The 21843-nt window shown below is 50.2% G+C and overlaps 1 protein-coding gene across 1 annotated transcript; it reads right to left on the reverse strand.

Moving 5' to 3' along the window:
* Positions 1 to 11827: 11827 nt before the first annotated feature.
* ANKK1 (ankyrin repeat and kinase domain containing 1) lies at positions 11828 to 21814 on the reverse strand. Its single transcript, XM_074559520.1, has 8 exons — positions 21256 to 21814; positions 18653 to 18947; positions 18148 to 18299; positions 17257 to 17306; positions 17018 to 17173; positions 16082 to 16200; positions 15169 to 15214; positions 11828 to 14820 (listed from the first exon to the last, which is right to left on the reverse strand). Exons 1-8 carry the CDS (start codon positions 21438 to 21440, stop codon positions 13481 to 13483), a joined length of 2343 nt encoding a protein of 780 aa, XP_074415621.1. The 5' UTR covers positions 21441 to 21814; the 3' UTR covers positions 11828 to 13480.
* Between the last annotated feature and the right edge of the window lie 29 nt (positions 21815 to 21843).

Consider the following 21843-nt stretch of genomic DNA (forward strand, 5'->3'; position numbering starts at 1 on the left):
TGCTTCTCACCTGAATCAGGGGCCCAAGGAGCGCCTCGGGTCTGATTTGCCTCTGTCTCTCCCCAGAGAGTGCAGAATAACATTGTGCCTAATTTAAATCAACAGTCAAGGAGATAAAACTGTGCATTTTGGAAAAAGCCAGAATAAAAACCCAAGAAAGCCCCTGCCTGGACCAGCTCCTGTGTCCAAGCTGGACTCTGGGAAGGTCTGGATCTTTCCAGCATCCCTTACTCTCTGCTATCTATTTTCCATGGATTCTAGGAATGGAAACCCCACAAGAGCATCATTCCACCACGCTGGATCTGGCACTGCCAAACCCACGCTCTACGTGCTGCTTGTACTCAGTTCACATGATATTTTGCAATATCTCTGTAAATAAAACACAGCAAGGTGAATAAAACAACGTGGAAATAGGTCTGGCTAGAAATCCCTGCAGGATGTGGAGCAGCAGAGGGTTGCAATAGCCATAAACAGGGGCAGACTCCCAGGGTGCAGTTTCCTGCTGTTTTCTAAAGGAGTAAAATCACAATTGGGAGAGCAATAGAATCCCTTTTTTTGTCTATGCAGTTTGTGGAATATTCACTCAGTTCCTGCTTCAGACGAGGTGAAGCTCTGCCAAGGTTTCCTGTAATTCCCTGGATTTCCTGTGTTGCTAGCAGAGCACTCTCCTGTGCTGGCAGGATGAGTTCCAGCCCTGCTTCAGGAGGAGATTACACCAAGCAGCTCTAGCACATAATCCCAGCTGTTTTCTGAAATGGAAGCAGCAGTCCCACCTTAATCCCCAGGTTTCTGTTCCAAACCTGCTATTCCTGGAATGGGCTGCAATCCAGGGCTTTGATTTTCAGCCCACAGCCTTGTGTAACATTTGAACCTGGCTCTTCAGAGCTAAAAACTGCAAAACTGGGAACTCCAACTCGAGGGATCTCAGGCACACATGAGCTGTTTTTTCTTCCAAAAAGAGGTATAAACCAAACAAATTCAGTTTTAACCAAACAAATTCACTCAGTGATGGGAATCCGCTCAGACTTGTACCCCAATATCCACAGCATGGTGCAAAGGCAGGAGGTTTGGGGCAGAAAAATAGCAACAAGTCTATTTTTAAATGTATTTACAAGCAGAAAGATCTGTTTGACTTAGGGAATTAACAGCTGAGGAGCTGAACAAAAATAGCAAATATGACATATATAGACCAAAAAAAGCTTTACAGCATTTGGAAGTTGCCATAGGTGATGCTTGCCCTGTACTAAAAGCTGGTGTGAGCTCTCAGGATAAATGGAATAATAACAGGATAAATGGAATATTAATACCCCTCAGGATGATGTGGATAATATCCTCACTTTGTGCCATAATTTTACTTTGTGTCCAGTTTTGAAATCCTCATCTCCAGTGCTGTGAACCTCGCCCCCAATTTTTTTTTTTCTGAATCTAGAAGCAGAACCTTAGAGCTCAGCCCACCTGAAAAACTCATCCAAAATGCCACGGGGGGAAGAAGGCTGCAGGAGAAGGCAGTGTCCTTCATGTGGAGCAAACCCCAGGTGTGGTTCCCAGAGCTGCAATATTGGCTGTGAGGAACCACCTGCAGCCTTCATCCCCGGGACACTCAAAGCTGCTCCTTCCCACCGCTCCAGGCTGAACTGAGGGAGTGTGAAGGTCCCCAGTGCCCTTGGGAGGGTGGCAGTGCCAGGCCTGCCCAGCTCTGCAGCAGCTTTTCCCTCTCCAGAAAACTCCTGCACTTCCAGACAGCAAACAAAGCACTTTGACACCCAGGACTGAGCCTTCCCCGCTTGGAGACAGCACCAAAGTCATCCTCAGCTCTGGTGCCCAAGGAGTGAAGCAGTGCCAGGAGCAGGGCAGGGTGTGCTGGCACCAGGAGAGCCCTGGGAGCTCCTCAGAGCCCAGCCCAAGGGATTTGGGAGCCTGTCCCCAGCTCTGAGCCTGCCAAACCCAGACCTCACTGTTCCTTCCACCCTGGAAAAATCAACCCCTGCTTCCCCAAGGACCTCTGCTGCTGATGGGGAGGGCACTGAGCCGGTTTGTAAAACCACCTTAGCCAGAAGATTTCATTTCTTTGTTCCTCCAGACCTTCGGAGCCTTGCTCTAGCCCCTCTTTTGGGATTCATGATTTATAATTGAAGCTTTTGTTCTGCTTATTGAGTCTTCCTGGTCCTGCTTTCCCTCCCGTGGTTCCCAGCTTGCTGAAGCCCTGGCTGGGGATCTCTGCACCCCCAAACAGGTTTGAATTAAAAGCCAGTGAATTCTGCCTGCACTGTATTTGCTGCTTGCCTGCTTGCTCCCACTCCACAGAACTCTTTATCTTCCTGGCTGAAGAGTAAATGAACTCCAGTAGGTCCAACCAGCTTATCCAATCCTGCTGAAATAATAATAATAATTAAAAAAAAAGGAAAACAGGAAAAATAAAGCCACTACCTCTTGTGGTGAACATCTCCAGTGCAAATACGGCTCCCCTGGGAGTCAGGAATGTATAAAATTCCCATCACAGGTACATGTGACACCAACAATGTCTTCATGCAGCACTGTCATTAAATAGAGACTTGCACAAGTCACCCTGATGTCGATCTGGTTGTTTTGTTCTGCTTTCCTCTGGGCTCAGGGAGCCCTGGTTCTGCTGCACAGCTCAAACACACAGAGAAGAGCTGCCCTCACATGAGATTTGCCTTTTTTCTGACTTGCTTTTCAAAATATTTTCCTTTTCCCTCCCTTACCCCAGTGTTTCCTTGAGAATTCTGCTGTTTGTCTTGCCTGCAGCCATGAGAATCAGACATGAGAGAGGAAAGCTGCAAAGGGTACAGCCAGAAGGGAAATGGTCTGAAATGTCTCTGCTCTCCCAGGCAGGAGAGGGCTGGGGAGGGTGGGAGGAAGGCAGAGGTGCCCAGCTGGATTCATGCTGGAGGATTTAATTATTTTATTTTGGAATATTTTAATTTATGTTTCTCAAGCTGCACACTCAGGTTTGGTGCTTGTGCAGGTGGACCCTCAGCCAGGCTTAATCAGCACTTTTAAAATAAAGATTATTTTCTTTATATCAAAGAAGAAGAAAAATTAATGCAAAGAAAACCCTTCCCACTGCTGGGAAAGAAAGCTGTCTGTCCATCTCCAAGAACTAACAAGCTGAAATTTCAGTTTAATGGCGTTTCAGATCCAAAGGTCTGAGCCAACACAGAATAATCCCTGCCCCAAAGCCCTCAGTTTATGCAGAAACCAGAATCTCCAGAACTGCTGAGTTCAGATGAGGCTGAATTCCCCTGCTGGATGATTCACCTCAGTGCCACCGTGACAGAGGGAAAATGAGGAGCTCCAAGCCCCCTCCCCTCCCAAAGTGAGCAGAATAAATGATATTTTCAGATCAAACAGGACACACCAGGCTGTGTGCAGCCAGTCTGGCCTGAGCCTGGCAGGATCAAAGGCAGCTGCTCTGGGCTTCACCCTCACAGCCAAATTTCATTTCTGAGCCTGTGGACAAAAGCCACTCACAGCACCCAAAAGAGATAAAAGGGATGCTCTGCCCATCTCCTGGGGCAGCTGAGTGAGCCCTGCTGCTGCGGGTGAGCCCTGACACATCCCTGGCTGGGCTTTGTTCTGCACAAAAAACAAAAAAGAGAAAACCAGTTACTCTTGTTAAATTAACTCCCTGTCTTTAATCAAAGCTTCTTTTAATAATTCCAACTGCTCCCCCAAGCCTTTCTGACGATACCAGCCTGTCTGCTTCATAAAGAGCTTTTGACTCACAAATAACAACTTTCCTCACCAAAGAAAGAGTGATCACAGTGGACTAAACATAATCACAGCATCATGAATAATTAACAGCCTTAGAAATGCCTTTAAAGAGACTTAAGAAGCAAAGAAAAAACCCTTTTGAAGGAGAGGAAAGCACTGTGCCTCCCCAAGCTGCCATGCTGGGCTGGGGAAGGAGGAGAGGCTGATGAGAGTGAGTGAGTGAGCACATTTAGCCCGAGCAGCTCTGCCTCCCTGCTGCCATCCTGCCTGGCATGCAATCAGCTCAATGATGAGCGTGCCAGGGGCAGGGCACCCCCAGCTCGGCTGCAGCATCGCTGCCAGGCTCGGGGCAGGGAGGGGACAGCACAGGATTGTCCTTGCACATGGTGAAAAGCGGTTTTTGTGGTTTTACCCAAGCCCCTGCCTGCCAGGGCAGTTGGTGAAAAGCAATTTGGTGAAAAGCACATGGTGAAAGCATTTCTTTGTGTTTTGACCCAAGCCCCTGCCTGCCAGGGGAGCTGGTGGCACACGGCAGGGGCACGAGGAGTGGCACAGCAGCAGAACAGGCACAGAGTGCAGGGGAAGCTGGGGAAAATGGGTTTTGCAGGGAGATGGGGCTCAGCTGCACTGGGCAGGCTCAGCTCAGAACAGAGGGGGGAAATCAGCCCCAGATAAATCAGATAAATCCGGGGGAAATCAACCCCAGATAAATCAGATAAATGTGGGGGAAATCAGCCTCAGATAAATCAGATAAATCCGGGGGAAATCAGCCCCAGATAAATCAGATAAATGTGGGGTAAATCAGCCCCAGATAAATCAGATAAATCTGGGGGAAATCAGCCCCCAGAGCTCCTGGCTGGCAGGGCACACACTCCTCTGTGCCTGCTGCCTTTGGAGGCTGAGGGAGGCAGACTCTGCAGGAACAGGAGCCTTCATCCCCTCCTCTCCATCACCCCACACCCCATCCCAGAAAGTGCCACCCCCAGCTCCTCACCTGCAGCCTGGGAGCCCTGGGATGGAGAATTTGTCAGGATAGGAAGGGGAATTTTTAAGGATATAAAAGGTGAGCAGTTCCTGAGCACAGCCTGCCCCATCAGCCCCTGCCCTGACCCAGGACAGAGCAGCAGGCACCACCCAGATCCTCCTTGCCTTGCCGATCTTGTGGGGTTTTAATGCTGGGAAAAGACAAACCAGCAGAATTCAGGGGTCCTCGTGGCTGTTTCTGCTTCCTGGCTGTATCCAGCAGTTCATAAATCCTCTGAGCTGTGTGCAGGGCTGCAAACCTCACCTGGCAGAAAACCAGGTCATAACCTCAGCCCTTGTCACTGCATCAAATGTTTGCTGACAGCCATCGTTAATATTTACTGCGCAGTGCAGCCTCAGAGCTGATTGTTTTTATTCAGGCCGTGTGAAAAAAAGCAGGAAAAGCCCAAACTGACATCAGCCAGAAATGTAATCTCGTCTCCAAGTGCTAACAGCAAGACAGAGAATCTCTGAGCAGCTCCTGAGTTCAGAGAGCTCTGTCAAATCACCAGCTGGAAAATGTACAAAGCTGCAGAGGGAAACCCAGGAGCTGCAAATCTGATTGAACAAGACAGGTTATGAGCTGGGAGCTCGTCTGTGTGAAGAAATGGGCAGTCAGTGCCAGTCTAAACAAATATGTACAGCTCCTCTGAGCACCTCCCTCCCCCTGGGACAGCTCCTGGCAAACACTGAAGTGACTTTGAGCTGGCACCGTTCTCTGAATTTGCTGAGAAAAACCCAGCAAAGATGGGAAAGCAGCTGCTGTGGGGCCTGCAGAGGATGTGGCACAGGGGGGTGTGCTCACAGCAGGGCCAGCTCTGGGGTGACACCAGGTGTGTGACAAATTTGGGGTGACAGGAGGTGTGTGACAAATTTGGGATGACATCATATGTGTGATGAGCTCTGGGGTGACAGCATGTGCTCTGGGGAGGGGTGAGCCCACCCTGGGTGAAATCCACAGCATGAGATGATGCCATGGCACAGAGCAGTGACAATTCTGTGACATTAAAGAGCTGAGCTCCTGCCTCTGCCTCCCTCTGGGCCGTGGGCTGCGTTCCCTGCCAGGGAACCGCTGGGGGAATGATGGAAATGGGAGGGTTTGACCCAGAACTGAGCTGGGGATGGGCCCCAGAACCTGCTGAGGGGGGCTGGGAGCAGAACATGGGTGTGAGAGCTGAAATGAGGGATGTGGGACTCAGGCAGCTCTTCAAAATGCAGTTTATTGCAAAATGCAGCTTATTACAAAATGCAGTTTATTGTATCCAAGGTGTCACAGCAGTCCAGAGTGACAGACTGTGCCTACAGCTGTCAGCTTTCTTTTGGTTACAATGCATTCTATACTTTTCTTTTGGTTACAATGCATTCTATACTTTTCTTTGCTGAGCATCTTAATGCAGCAGAACCAATCTATACCTTAACTTTTATCTATAGCCTATCATAGCTACTGTAATTACCATATCCATGTTACTGTTCTCCAATCACTAAAAGTCAGTGCATTATAGTTTAAGCTAGAAGTTGTTTTTCATTTTTTTTGCAGTAGAAATTATTTTTTCTACTTGCCACATTTGCTGCCTGGTTGGCCTGTGCTCTCTTTTCTGCTTGGTAAAAACATCTTCTTGTTTGGGGTGGGTTTATCCTTTGCTCTAAGCCATAAAAACCCTTCTAACTAACGCACCCTTTGCCTCCTTGGTTATCCAGTGAGACTGGCTCAGCAATTCTTTTCTTCTGTATCAAAACTTGCTTCTATTTCTATTCCTTCTTCAGATCACAGAATCACAGAATCACAGAATGATGAGGTTGGAAGAGACCTCTAAGATCATCAAGTCCAACCTGTGCCCTAACACCTCAGCTAGACCATAGCACCAGGATTATACATTGAAAAATCTTCCTGCCAAGCACACACATCTGTGAGATTTTAATTTTCTAACCTGGCCCTGCCCTGCCCCATTGCCAGGCCAGCAGCAGGGCTCAGCTCCTGGAGGCTGCAGCCAGAGCCAAAGTCACACCAAATTAACCTTGGGGATGCAGATTTATGTCTGAATTACTGGGGCTGGCAATTTCCTGCTGCAGTAATTGAGTTTGTGCCTGTTCCCAGCTGGTGGCAGATGCTGCAGGTCACATTCCTGCATGGTGTTTACATTGCAATGCCCACCTGGAGCTGGCTGGGAGGGCAGGGCTGGGCTCAGGTAGTGCCAGGTAACCTGGTTAGCTCTGCCTTTGTGTCTGAGCCTCCCAGCAAAGGGAACATTCGGCTCCCTGGCAGTTCCAGGGTGTCTGGGAAGGAGCGTGTCTGATTGCCTGTGTGATAAACAAGCCCTAAATCACTTCAAAGCTGAGGCCAGAATGGCTGGGGAAGATTGCAGACAGTGGAATTGCAGGGCCTGGAGTGTGATTCAGAGATACCAGGGAAAATCACAGTCAATTCTACCTCCTTCTTAATTACAAAAATAAAAAAAGCCAAAAGGAAGTGTTCCATGAGTAGATTGAGACAGTGCTTCACCCAGGCAGGCTGGCAGAGCTGGGAACAGGCATTTAAACCCCAAACCCTGGGGAAAGCTGTCCCCCACTGTGGGTGACATCCCAGGGGCTGCACAGCTCACTGACAGCTTTAACTCATTACCAAAAGCTTTTTCTGCAGCCAGACTCATCCTCCAGCTGTCCAAGCCTCTAAAATTCCCAAATCCATGCTTGTGTTTCAGGCACAATTTGAATTTCCCCCTCAGCCTACAAACCCAGTGAGGCCAGATGAGTTTTCCAGGTGGATTCCAGGGCTGGGCACCAGGCCCTCCCTGCTGTCCTGACTGGGATGGAAAAAACTTTGGAAAATATGATCTGGAGACCTTTCCCAGCATCAGGGATCTGTGGGGCCAAGGAGATGCAGCAGGAAGCCCCAGGAGCTGCTCCAGGCTCCCAAAATATCTCAAAAGCAGCATTTTCCAAGCTCGTGGGATTTCAGATACATTCCACCTTTTCTCTGGTTTTCTCTCTCTCTCTTGTTGATTTTTCCCTGCCATTTTTTAATACCTGAGGGGGCTCATGGTCCTGTGGCATTTTCCAGCATTCCCTGGAGCAGAACATGACCCTGCTCAGCCAAAAGGAGCAGCACATTGGGCAGCAAAGAGCCCAGCTCAGCTCTCCTGGGAGAAATCCTGCAAGAAATCCTTACAAAACAAAGACTTAAACCAAACAACGGCAGGGCAGCCTCGGCAAAACCTTTTCGTGGACTGCAGTCCTTTCCAAGGTGAGAAAATGAATTCCCTGAATGCCTTGTAAGGATTTTTTCTTTTTCTGCTTGGAGCAGATATGAAGGGTTTGCCCAAAGAATAGCAATAAAACCTTGCTGCTGATAAGAAGGCTGGTGCTGGAGAGCAGTGGAAATGCCATGGAACCAGGCCAGAAATGCCCCAAACCTCAATTCTGTCCAAGCTGAATTTTCTCTGTCTGTAACATTTCCCTTTTCTGTCTGAAGCAATGGCCTTGTAGCCCAGCAGCAAACAAAGGTTCATTTTAGCCTTTATTGCATCTAATTACTGCACGTCCTGATTGCTGACCTGGCCTAATGCTCTTCTCTGTAATTGCTCCAGATGGACTTGGAGTCTTTAATGGGATATTTGCTATCTAGCAAGGCTGCTGGGGATTTTTATTTATTTATTTTTGTTCAGAAGAAATTCCCTCCAGGGTGGGGAGTTCAGTTGGTTCTCTGCATTTTTTCTGGATCATTTGGAGGTGATCTCTGTACCTGATTATTTTTCTAAAGGGAAATTCAGAGCAGGGATAATCCAGGGGTGGATTTCTGTTCCTCCCAGCACACTGCTGTGGGTAGCACCAATCCTTGCCACACAAAAAGCTCTTTGGACTCACAAATTCCATGGTTCCACGACCCAGACCCAGGCTGGGCAGCACATTTAGGGCTCTGCACCTTTGAGGGATATAAATATTTTCCTGGGCTTTGTTTGGGTACAGAAGATTTTTTCCCAAGGCCACAGAGGGTGTGAGGAGCTCTGAATTGCCAAAATGAGAGCCTGAACTGTGATATCTCCTCCCCAAGCTGTCCCCACAGAGCTGAACTCCACCTCTCACTGCCAAGAACCTCAGGCTCTAAAAACAATCACTTTTGGGCTCTGGTTTGTGGGTTTTTTCTTATTTTTTTTCCCAAAGAAGAGAAGGAGGCCAGCAGCAAATTGCACAGGAGGAGAGTTCCCTGCTGTGCTCTGAGGCAGAGGAGAGGAAAGCAGCAGCTGATCACAAGATGTTGAACTTGCTGGGGATGAGCTGCCTGCTAGGTGCAAACAGCAAGAGCTCCTTGATTCCCAGCCAGGCCCTTCCCCATTATTCTAATGGAAGTGCAGCTCACACCTGCACTGATGGAGCTGGCTGGGGAGCAGCTTTGGAGGGGATAACGTGGTTTTATTGTGAAGGAAGGGACAGGCTGGGGAAGAGGAAACAGGAAAGCCTTATCAATATGATTGCCTGGCAAAAGATTTGGAGAATATAGAAACTATAAGTGAGATTGAAATGAAAGCAAGCTTTGGGATCCCTCAGTTACTGAACACCTGGAAAACAATGGTGTGGCTGCTGAAGGTGATCCCCTTTTGATGGAACAACACCCTCTGCTTGCAGACAGGCCCAAGGGTCAGAGCAGACCCTGCAGCTTGGCAGAAGGGGCCCAAAGAGGAGTTTTTAGGGTTTAAAATGTAACAGAGCATGGTAATGTAATGATTCTTATAGGCTGTATGGAAATGCTATAGGATTTGTATCTTGTACTAGATTGGTTAGTGAGAATCTGAATATTCAACACAGAAGAAGATTTATTGACTTGGAATGGGAATGTCGCTCTCTCTTTACCTTTTTATGCTCTCACCCCTTCTACTCTCTTACCCTCTCATCCTCTCTCCCCCTCTCTTCTCTCAGGCCTGCTCTGAGCTGGGCCTGGCAGCTCCCAGCAGGGCCCTGCACCCAGGCCCTGTGCAATAAACTCCAAATTTCATGACCAGAAGAAGATTTATTGTATTGTAATGGGAACCTCACTCTCTCATCCTCTCTACCACTCTCTTTATCTCTCTTTCTCTCTCTCAGGCCTGCTCTGAGTGTAGCTGGCAGCTCCCAGCAGGGCCCTGCCCTCAGGCCCTTTGCATTGAACCCCAAATCCCAAAAGGTCCCTGCACCCAGGCCCTTTGCAATGAACCCCAAACTCCAAGCCCTGGCTTCAGAGATCTCTCATCCCCTCTGGGGCGGGGAGGGCACAGGGCAGTGCTGCCTGGCCTGGGGAGGGAGCAGAGCAGGAGGAATCCTGCCAGGCCAGGGAGAGCTGAGCGGTTCCAGGCACGTCTCACACTGACGTCTGCCACAGCACAGAGCCTACAACCACCTCCTTGCAAGAAAAAGAAACACAGAGAATTCACTATTCCCTCTTACATTAAAATCACTGCCTCCTACATTCACATCACTGCTGTCAGAAACATCTTGATTTTCCACACCTAAGGGGCTATGGAAAAAAACAAGCATTTCTGCTAAAAATAAGGGTTTTTCCCCCCCCCCACAAGCTGTATTTATTCAGATCTCTTTTCCTCTAAAATGCAGCATTATTTTAATTTTAATTTAATCCCATATCTGCATAATTGCAGCACTGCCAAACAAACAAATCACAGTCTCTGGGAAGCAGGAGCAATGCAAAACGTGGATTCAACCAAATTCAATTCCAAGCATTTTCCTGTGAGCATTCCCTCACAGAAGAGCCACACTTCTGACTGAAACGTCCACGTTTTCATCACAACAAGCATCTCCCCTTCAAAGGAATTTTACATCAGAGGATTGATATTACAGTCAGATCCAGCACTGAGAGAGCACTTAGGAAATCAGTGCCAGCCCCTCCTGAAACCATCCCCTGCTCTGCTGATTGATTTGCTTGGAGTTTCTTGGCGTGCTGCTCGTGGGGAACACGGGCTCCTGACAGTCCCATCCCTTTCCCAAAGGTGTCCTGCATGGAGGTGATGCAGCGGCAGTGCAGGCAGCCTGTCAGGAAAATGAACCCACAAACACCAGAGGCTGATGTCCAAAAAAGTTGACAGAGGAGTCCTTTGGCTTCATTCCAATAAAGGGAGAGGCCATGGGGCATTCCCTGGGATCTCTCAATTTTTGGAGGATGCAGCCTTCTTTTTATCCCTATTTCCAGCCACATTTCCCTTCTCTCTTTCCCCATTTCTGAGAGATTGAGATTGAGAGATTCAGACTCCCCAGAACACCTGATCCCAAAGATTTCCCTCCAATTTATAACCCTCCCTTTTAATTTTTAATTCTTATGGAATTTAGGGGTTTTTCTTCCCCTGTTTCTTTCCTCTTTCGATGTCTAATTTTGTTTGTCAGCAAACCTGAAGTTTATTTGTAAAAGCAAATCTCTTTTTCCATTCATCAATCGGTGGAATCCTTCCCATTGTTTATTTTCTCTCCCAGCGCTGGTTTTATTCCCCAGCAGACCCACAGCTTGTTTGGAAAGACAAATCTGCTGTTCCTCTCAAGCACACCCTGGATTTACAGAGCTCGGGGTGACTCCAGCAGGGAGCAGGGCTGCAACAAGATCAGCTTGAAGGGACCTTAAATTTCCACCCTCTGGTTTTCTGTCTTTACCACCCCAAACCATGCTGGGATTCTGTGAGGGTTTTGAAGAGCAATTGTTTGGAAATCTCCCTGTGGTTTGGAAATCTCCCTGTGGTTCAGAACGTCAGGAGCTGCTGCAGCCCAGGGATGCTCAGAGTCATTCCACAACTCCCTGCCAACATCAGAACATCACCCTGCTCACCAGGCAGTTCTGGATACCCCAAAAACATATTTTTTGAGGCATAACAAAAATTTTGAACTTTTGGAATCTAAACAAGCTGTTTAGGAGGTTTCTGCCCTGCTGCTGCCATGCCCTGCCTAGGCTGTGAACTTTGGGTAAGAACGTGAGATAATCAGCAGCAGATTTATCAGCAGGGACAAAAGACTGAAATGGAGTTGAAAAAGGCAAAAGAAAAAAAAAAGAAAGGGGAGGGGGGATGGAGATCTACGAATAATTTTAGAAATAAGCTGCAAGTTGCACAGTCACAAAGCGGAGGCTGGAATGCACTTTTCCAGAGTTTGTAAAGACTCATTTAATTTCTATAGAAACTGAGCAGCAAACAGGTAATTTTCTCTGCAAATTGCTTCTATCACCTCTGGAATGCTCTGCAAGAGCAATGTATTTCCCTCGTGTCTTCTTAATCCCCTGTTATTTTCATTATAAATTTAATTAAGCTCTTGTAGAGAACATTCCATGACATACGAGCTGAGTTTTGTTTTTCTGCTGGAGCGGGGACAGAAAGGAGCTGCTGAATTATGTGGCAATTGGATTTCTTCTTTTCTGGGTAAATATTTCAAATGACACCGAGCAGGGGAGACATTTGCTGAATCAATAGAGCTGAAGCTGAGGGAAGGAGCTGCACAGGAAGGTCTGAGCATCCCAAGAATTCCTTCAGCCAGGCCTTTCCTCCTTGGAGAAAATTAGGGAATATCAAGAGCAGGTAAATAAGGGAAATGCCAAGATTTTTGGGGGTTTTTTTTGTGGTTGCAATAAAAAAGTCAATTTTTTACACTCTCTGCAAGCCAAAATGTCACCAGCATTTCATTTCATAACCTGCCCAGCTCCCCACTTCACCAACGGCAAATGTTAAAAATGAATCATTTCATTACAATTTATTTTAAATGATATCTAAAGGCTCTGATGCCAAAGCATCGTGAAAAACTGGGTTTGAATACAATACACATCAATACCTTAAGTTAATATAAAATGAAAACCGCATTAGCAGAGGTTTGGCTTTTTAACCCCTCTTTTTAACCCATTTAATCTCACGTTATCAGGCAACAACAGCTCCCCTGCAGAGCTGGGGTTGTTTGTTTCTATTTCAGCCTCTTCCCAGCTGAAGGCCATGACAAGTCACCCTCCCAGCAGGCACGTTTGGGGACTCAGGAGTCACAGCAGGGCTGTCAGAGCTGCACACCAGGGCTCTCACTGTCACCAGCGAATCAAATCCCACAAGAAGATGTTTTTCACAGGGCTGATTGAGCCCTGGAACATCCTCCTGAAGGAAACCAGGAATTATTTCCCCCCAGAGACACGACTCAAACCTTGACCTGCAAGCAGCCAGATCTCGTGTGTGATAATTCTGGAATTTCTGTTCCCTGTGCTGCATCCATTTCAATACTCTCTAGCAGTGATTTTTCCTCCCTGCCTTGTTGTATTTCATTCTTGTTACAGAAAGGAGATGTCAGGAAATCTGACACATTGCTGTGCCAGCAGCAGGTGAGAATCTCACGATTCAATTCCCACCTGTGCCAGGGCCATTTTACACCAATTTTCTCTGTAGGAAAACATGGAATGAAAGCAATAAAAGCTGTGTGTGCTGTGCACAGCTTCAGCACTGCCTGCATGAACAGGGGGTGCATAAATCCCTGCTCAGGAAGGATTCAGTAGGAAAGCACTGAATAGAGTATAACCAAGGCAAAACGCTCTACAAGCTTGGAAAAGACCTTGTCATCAAATAACTTCATTTTCTTTTACTCTCTGAGTGTTCACACTTAAAAACGTCAATTTAAAAAGGGCAAATATTTTCCTGCAATCAGCAGGGGACAGGACAAGGTGCTTTGAGGCATTAAACGTGAACGGGAAAGCTTGGGAAAGCTCAAGCTCCAGATTTTGGAGCTGGTGAATTTACAGATCTGTCCTTCCTGGGATGAGCCTGGGCACCTTCACTTCGTTCAGAGTCCTGTTGCCAGCTTTGCTGCCCGAGGCCTCCTTGCCCTGCAGCAGGGTGATGATGTTCTCCCTCTGGTGCCTCACGGCCAGCTGCAGGGCCGTGCACCCCGTGATGTCCTCCACATCCAGCAGGGCCCCCGCCTTCAGCAGGGTCTTCACAATGGCCAGGTTGCCCTTGAGCACGGCCAGGTGCAGCGGGGTCCGGCCCACCTTGTTCCTGGCGTTGACGTCGGCCCGGCACTCCAGGAGGTTGATGACGCTGAGGAAGGAGCCCCTGAGCACGGCGAAGTGCAGGGGGGCCCAGCGGGACCGCTCGGCCGTGTTGGGGTCGGCCCCGCAGCGCAGCAGCTCGCTGACCACGGGCTCGTCCCCGTAGCGCGTGGCCAGGTGCAGCGGCGTCCAGTCCATGCCGCCCTTGGCGTCCAGCCGGGCGCGGCTGCCCTTCAGCAGCCGGATGATCTCGATGTGCCCCTTGAAGGAGGCCAGGTGCAGGGGGGTCCAGCCTTTGTCCGTCCTCAGCTCCACATTGGCCCCATACTTGATGAGCTTCTCGCAGATCAGGTACTTGCCCCTGGCCACAGCCAGGTGCAGGGCGCTGTAGTGGTTCTGGTCCAGGCTGTTGACGGAGATGCCGTTCTTCAGCAGGTACTGCACCACCCTGAACTTGCCCCTCTCCACGGCCACGTGCAGCGGCGTCCTGAGGTTCTTCTGCTTCCTCTCCAGGTCGGCCCCCTGGCTGGCCAGCAGCTTGACCAGGCCCACGTGCCCGAAGCCCGCGGCCACGTGCAGGGCGGTCTTGCCGTCCACCTCCTGCGCGTTGGGGTCGGCCTGGCGGGACAGCAGCACCCGCGCCACGTTCTCGAAGTTGTTCTGGGCCGCCAGGTGCAGCGGGGTCCACCCGTCGCGCTCCTGGGCGTCGGCGCGGGCCCGGTGGTCCAGCAGCAGCCGCGCCGTGCGGTCGTCGCCGTGCTGGGCCGCGAAGTGCAGCGGGCCCCAGCCGTCCTCGTCGGCCGCGTCCACGTCGGCGCCGTGCTCGATGAGGAGGGCGCAGATGTCGGGGAGCCGGCGCTGCACGGCCAGCAGCAGCGGGGTGCAGCCGCCGCCCGCCGTGACATTGGCGCCGGCCCCGCGGCCCAGCAGCGAGCGCACCTTGGCCGCGTGGCCCTGCAGCACCTGCAGGTGCAGCGGGGTCAGGCCGTTCTCCTGCACCCTGCCCAGCTCCTCGGGGCACAGCTCCTCTGGGGTGCCAGCCTCCACATGTGGAGGCGGGACAGGAACCTCCTGCGGGTCCTTTCCTAAAGACAGGGATGCGAAATGGGAGAAAAAGAGTGAAAAACTCCCAGGAAGGGAGAGAGAGCCTGTGGCTCTTGGTAGGATGACATGGAATGAAGTCATTTGAGAGATAAGGAATGTAAAATAAGGCCAGACATGACCTGGGACATTTGGCCTCTCTCTCACAGTACCTATTTCCTTAATAGTACATTTTTCTTAACTTAAACTTTTCCTTAACTTAAACTTTTCCTTACTCAAAAATGTCCCCCACAAGGAAAACCTTATGAGCCACATCCTTCTACAACAAAACAAACAACTTTTATAGCTTCCCCTTCTTTCATTTTCAATTTTAAAGCCAGCCTCCTACTTACCCCCACTCCTGGTGTCTCGAGGGAAGGTGAACTCCTCTTTGTCACCCTTGTTTCCAGAAAGGAGGAAAGGAAAAGGATAAAACAGAGTGTTTATTTGCATTCTATAATGTTTGCACAAAGCCCTTTGCTGCTGCTCTGCAGTTTTGTGTTATCATTTGGGAGTTTTTCATCCAATCCTCTTTTTGCACCCAAAACTCAGCTAAGCCAATCATGACACAGCAGGCATGGGGGAGCCTGAAGATGATCTCTGGATATCCATGAGCTCTTCCTCCTTGTGTTCATTTGTTCCCAAACACATCCATACTCTGCTTCCTGACTGCATGGCAGCATCTGAAAATGATTTCCTTTGTTGTTTAGGGACCCCCAAGCCCATACTTCTTCAGGCCTCTGGTTTCTTGCACAGCTTGGCAAAACCCTCTAAATACCAATAATTCCCAACTCCTATCTCTCCCTGTTTTCTAGGCATAATTACTCCAGTAGCTGGGATTACATCATGACTATCCAGAAGCCTGATCTTCTTCTTAGCTAGAGAAACAGGGGGATTTAAAACTACTTTTTACAAATATTTCTGTAAGAATTGTTCAAACTGGAACATCCTCAGATTTGTGCCATGAACAGAAGCCTGTGATTCTGTGTTTGCTCGAGTTTCTTTTAGTGACTGAATAATAAACCCACTTCACCTGGGCAGTTCCAGAAAAGAGTTTTCCTCTCAGACTATTTATCATTTAGTGCATTTGTTGATTAATTTGCAGGTGTCTCATCCCCATAAATGAATTACAGAGGCACAGCCTGTGCAGACAGCCTGTGAAGGTGCTGAGGGGCACCTCTGGGAGGGGAAAGAGCCTCAAGGTCTGGTCAGAACAAGGAGCAGGCTCAGAGGAGGTACCTGAGAGGCACAGGGGGGTTTGCTCACCTGCTGGCTCCTGGAGATGGCCGGTTTGTGGGACATCTTCCTGACCAGGCGCTCGTTCTCCGGGTCCTGCACCAGGCTCTGGATCAGAGCCAGCAGCACGTCGGTCTCCACAGGGATATCTGCCAGGGCGGAGCAGCTCAGCTCAGCTGTGCCCCAGCTCCAGAGCCACGTGGGAAGGGACGGAGAAGGGATGAGGGGATGTGTGACAGCAGAAGGGCACCCAGCTGTTAAACCTCAGAGGTGGAACTGGGAAAACGGGACACAAACCCAGCTCATAAACCCATGGCGCTGACCCTTGGCTGATCCATGTCCGAACCCAGGAAATTCCTCTGGCTGCCCTGGAGGACTTGAGACCCTGGCAAGGGGCTCAGCACAGAGCCCAAGACACCTATGCCTTTGATTTTAACCCATGAAAACAATTATCAGCTTTGTGCAAGGCGTTAAAAGCCACAAGGGTTTGAATAGAATGATAGTGAATTTATCACAGGGTGAAAATGTAGAATTTTGGGGTTTTTAGAATGGGGGTTCAGGGGGCAAGATGGAGGAATCTGGGCATTTCCAGTCTTTCTCCTTCTTCTTCTTGGCCTCCATCTTCTGCTGTGATGGTGACACTTTTAGATTGGTTTAGAGTAGAGACAGACTGTCTAGCACAAGTGATAGTTATTGGAAAGTAATTGTAAATAAAGTACAGGTAGTCTTTAGTATAAAAAGATAACACTGCCCTGAGGGCAGTCAGTGTGCCACAACCTGAGCTGCTGGACAGATCTCAGCAGGTTGGAGAAAGAATGATAGAGATAACAGAAAATAAACAACCTTGACAACAAAAGCCAAGGAATTCTGCCTTCTTTGGTTTGGGGGCTGGGAAAAAGAGACTTTCTAACACCTTGGGGTCATCTCAACACTGGAAACCCCATCAGATCCATGCCCCATTCCCACCTGCAAAGCTGGGCCTTTGCTTGGGGTCCTGGTCCCAGCACCTCTTCATCAGGTCCACCATCTGGTGGCACTCCCCGGGCCAGTCGTCCCTGACGAGCTCCAGCCCCGGCCTCTTCCCCGCCGCCACCTTCACGATGATGGCCATCATGTTGGCTCCTGGAAAAATCCAGCACCTCTGGGTGTTCTGCCTGGGAAAAGGGCTGGGACAGACATTCCACGGGTGCAGGGTTTGTGCTTACCTGTGTAAGGCTTTTTCTGCATGAGCACCTCCCAGATGACAATGCCAAAGCTGCCGGAGAGGAGAGACTGTGAGCACTTGGACATGAGATGCTCTTATTGCTTCTGCTTTCTGGGGAAATGGGGAGGTCAGGTAGGAGGTTCTTCAGGAGGGGAGGATTTCATGTCCCAGAGCTGAAGGATTTCATCCCCCAGGCCAAAAGGATCAGGCCTTGTGGTTCTGCCTCATGCATCTCCCTTAGGAGCGGGGTCATCACCCTCCAAAGGGTCTGAGCAGGCACTGGGAGCCTTTCCTGGCAAAGTCAGGCTCTCAGTGCCTTTCTTCCACTTTATTCACACTGAGGTTTCAAACCCTTGGCTCCTGCAAGTTCCTGTGGCCCTGCAAACCCTCCTTTCCCTCTTCCCTCTACCCTCTGTGCTGCAAAGGCCAAGGAGCTGAGGAATTTTTAGACATGGACTTGGGGCTCATGTGAATGTGCTGCAATGCTCCTCGCCCAAGAGGACAAAAGCCAAGCTGAAACCTCTTCTCTGCCTGTTCCTGACCAAAATGAAGCTGAACGCAGAGGCAGATAACCCTATATTGGAATTGTTTTAAAATCAGTCTCAGCAGGGACTGTGATGAAAGAGCAGCGCTGGTGTTTGGGCTCTGATCTCACTCGTTTTTGGGAACAGGGTGTGATGGCACCTGAGGCAGAGGGTGCATTGGGATGATGATTATCCACAGAAAGCCTCCTCCCTCTCAGTCTCACCACTGAGGCTGGGGCACCCCAGTGTGTTCCCCATGTTCTACAAGGCAGAAAAGCAGAATTGAAACAAACTGAGGCAGTGTCCAGCCCCCCTTGCTGGGTGTCACAGCCCGGGGACACCCCTGGGTGCCCTGGGCCAGCCCTCACCTGTACACATCATACTTGATCCCCGGGGGCTTGCTGTTCTGCAGGAACATTTCGGGGGGGATGTAGCTCAGGGTGCCCCTCAGAGCTGAGCTCTCGATGTACTGCATCCTGCTGGACTGCTCCATCCACTTGGACAGCCCAAAGTCGGAGATCTGCAAGCAGGAACAGGGAAAATGCCCCCAAATGCTCACACTGTCCCTCCTGCTGTCACCCAGACATCTCCCCATCTTTGGGATCAGGGCAGGAGGAGGTGGGAGCAGCTGGAGCTTGACAAAACCCTGACAAGGTGCAGCCACTGCGTGCAGCTGGAGCCTTAAATCCCCAGAGCTGGCCCAGAGTGGCTGTGTGATGCTGAGAACACCACCAGTGCAATTTGCTCAGCAGCTGCTTGTTAACCACCCCACAGGTCACTCTTTCACGGGGTGTTCCTCCAGTACCTGACTTACTGGGGTTCTGGAGCTGTCTGGCAGAAATAACCTGGCTCTGGTGGGAGCGATGGCCGTACCTTGACGTGCATGTTCCCATCCAGGAGGACGTTCCCTGGCTTCAGATCCAGGTGCAGCAGGGGAGGGCTCATGCTGTGCAGGAAATTCATGGCCAAGCCCATCTCATGGATCACCCTGAATTTCAGCTGCCAGGACATTCTGTGGGTGGGGAGGATTCTCTCCAAGGAGCCCCTGGCCATGTATTCCATCACTATCCCCAGGGGGCTGTTGCACACCCCGTAGATGGTGACAATGTGCTGGAATTTGATTTTCTCCATCTTGCTGGCCTCCTCCATTAGACAGTTCATGCTGGTCCTGGAAAATGGAAAAAAAAAATTTAAAAAATTAAAATAAAAATTAAAAAATAAAACTAAAAATTAAAATTAAAATTAAAATTAAAATTAAAAATGGAAATAAAAAAATTAAAAAATAATAATTTATAAAAAATACAGCGGGAGTCAGAAATTTCATCAGTTGATTCACGGCTCAGTAAGTCTGTAGTAACTTAGTGACACCCAGCCTTTCCGAGCACTGCCTACCCCAAAAATATTCACCCCAAATTCCCCCTTGAGTTGATGATAATGTTGCCACACAGGGATCTTTTGCAGATTAAAATCTGATATGGATGGTGTTGTGACTTCTCAAAATGAGCTGAGGTTTATTTGGGCAAAATCAGCCAGCACAAAGAAAAGATGAAAAGCTTGCACTTGTTTCAATCCTTAGCAGTGAGGACAGAGAGCCTGTGCTTGTGACACTGCTGAAATGGCTTTAAAGTGCCCCAGGGCAGGGTTAGATGGGGAGAAATCCTCCCCTGTGAGAGCGGGGAGGGGCTGGCATGGAATTCCCAGAGGCTGCCCCATCCCTGGAAGTGTCCAAGGCCAGGCTGGAGCTGGGGAAGGTGCCCCTGGCCACGGCAGGGAGGATTCAGATGGGCTTTAGGGCTGTTCCCAAAGCACTCCGTGGTGCCATGAAATTCCCAATTCCCTGGCAGCAGGATGCCAGGAGCAGGCAGGAGGACTGAGATGAGCTCTAGGGCTGCTCCCAGCCCAAAGCACTCTGTGGTGCCATGAAATTCCTGACGTTTCCCTGGCAGGAGGATGCCAGGGGCAGGCAGAGAGGATGGAGATGAGCTCTAGGGCTGCTCCCAGCCCAAAGCACTCTGTGGTGCCATGAAATTCCCAATTCCCTGGCAGCAGGATGCCAGGAGCAGGCAGGGAGGATGGAGATGAGCTTTAAGGTTCCTCCCAGCCCAAAGCACTCTGTGGTGCCATGAAATTCCTGATGTTTCCCTGGCAGGAGGATGCCAGGAGCAGGCAGGGAGGATGGAGATGAGCTTTAAGGTTCCTCCCAGCCCAAAGCACTCTGTGGTGCCATGAAATTCCCAGTGTTCCCTGGCAGCAGGATGCCAGGGGCAGGCAGAGAGGATGGAGATGAGCTCTAGGGCTGCTCCCAGCCCAAAGCACTCCGTGGTGCCATGAAATTCCCAATTCCCTGGCAGCAGGATGCCAGGAGCAGGCACAGCTCCATGCCACGCCTTGGCCACTCCTGCAGCTCCTCCTGTGCCTGCAGCTCTGTCCCTGGGCACAGTGACTGCTCCCAGGGAACCCTGGCACTGCTGCTGGCTGCCAGCTCTGGCAGACCTGTTCCTCCAAACTCTCCCAAGGCTCACCCCTCCCGACCTGCTGAACGAGTTTGGGGGAGCAGCCAGGCAGCAAAGGGCCAGGAGTGCCTTTAAAAAGCGCACCCTGGGAATGGAGCTGAGCTGCCAGCAATCAGGCCAAGCATCTAAAATGGTTCAGCCAAGCAAAATCTCCCCACAGTAAGACCTACCCGTGGGTTGAAGAATCTCAGGTATTGTACCACAATTGATAAGACACAGAATTAAAACTGATTATTTGACTCTTCCCCCCCCCACACACACACACAAACAAGAACAAAATGCAAATGTGAAATCTGCAGAGCAAACTGAGGACAGGCAGTGCTCAGCCTGAACTCAGTTGTTGTCTGCAACAAGAAATCACAGGAGTGAGATTTTTATCCTGGCAGGCTCCTTCCAAATTTGAGGGAATAAAATTTTAAATTGAACAAGTCCATCAACTCTGCTGTTTTTCCATCAGCCCTGCCAGTATTGGATGTGTTATCAGCAGTGGTTGTGATTGCCTGGCCCTGCTCCATCTCCAGACTCAAGGTAAGCACCAGAAGAGTCTCTGCTGGGAGAGCAAGAGGCAGAGAGGAGCTGCAGGTGCCCCATGGAGAGGACGGAGATGTCTGGAGGCTACAGGAGCAGGGCAGCAAAACCAGCTGTAAATCCTCTGCCCCTCATCTTTAAACCTGGTGGTTAATTCAGTTGGATGGATGCAGCTCAGCCCCAGTGTCCAGTGGCAGCTGTAAATAACCCACCAGGCTTCTTTAATCCGTGTTTAAGGTGCTGAGCTCAGCCCCAGCTTCAGCCCTGCTCTATTCCCCGTGTTCCTTGTGCATCCACACGGGACAGGGAAAGGCAGAACTCCTATTCCCCACTCCCTCTGGGTACCCAACCCTTCCCAAGGAGCCGAAGCTCCTTCTGCAGAGTTTCATCCCCCAGTCCCTCCAGCTGGGATGGCCAGAGCTGATCAGGGGTTACCTGTCCATGCTGGAGTCCTGCAGCAGGTACGGGGAGCACTTCACAGCATAGACCGTCCTCCACCTCCTGTGCTTCACCTGGTACACGTGGCCAAAGCCCCCGCTGGCCACTCGCAGCCACTCATCCTCGAAATCCTCCTTGCTGAACACGGTCAGGCTGCCCAGCCTGCCCCGCTCCGTGCCCATGGCACAGCTGGCTCTGCTGCCTGCTGGGGAGGCACAGGAGCTCCTCTGCCCTGCCCTGCCCTGCCCGGGGAGGTGGGGATTCACCCCAGGGCAGCCCTGTGCCAAGAGGTGGATCCTCACTGGGGCTGCTCACACGTTCTGCTTTTCACTCAGGCTCAGCTCCAGGCTGGTAGCGTGGCTCTGCTCGCTCATATCCAGCACTGGGTGGGCAAATCCTCCAAGAATTCCAGATGCAAAGGACAAGCCTGCAGTGATTGCTCCGTGCTGAGGGTGGGATTCCTCAGCTGAGGCATCAGCACAGCCTGGGGAAAATGAGGTGGGACTGGGGCAGGGTGAGGCTTGGAGGGAACACAGAATTCTACCAGGTAGCATTGTACCTGAGAGATGTGGAGAACAATCCAGA

The sequence above is a fragment of the Zonotrichia albicollis genome, chromosome 27 (genome assembly GCF_047830755.1).
Source record: "Zonotrichia albicollis isolate bZonAlb1 chromosome 27, bZonAlb1.hap1, whole genome shotgun sequence".
Lineage (NCBI taxonomy): Eukaryota > Metazoa > Chordata > Aves > Passeriformes > Passerellidae > Zonotrichia > Zonotrichia albicollis.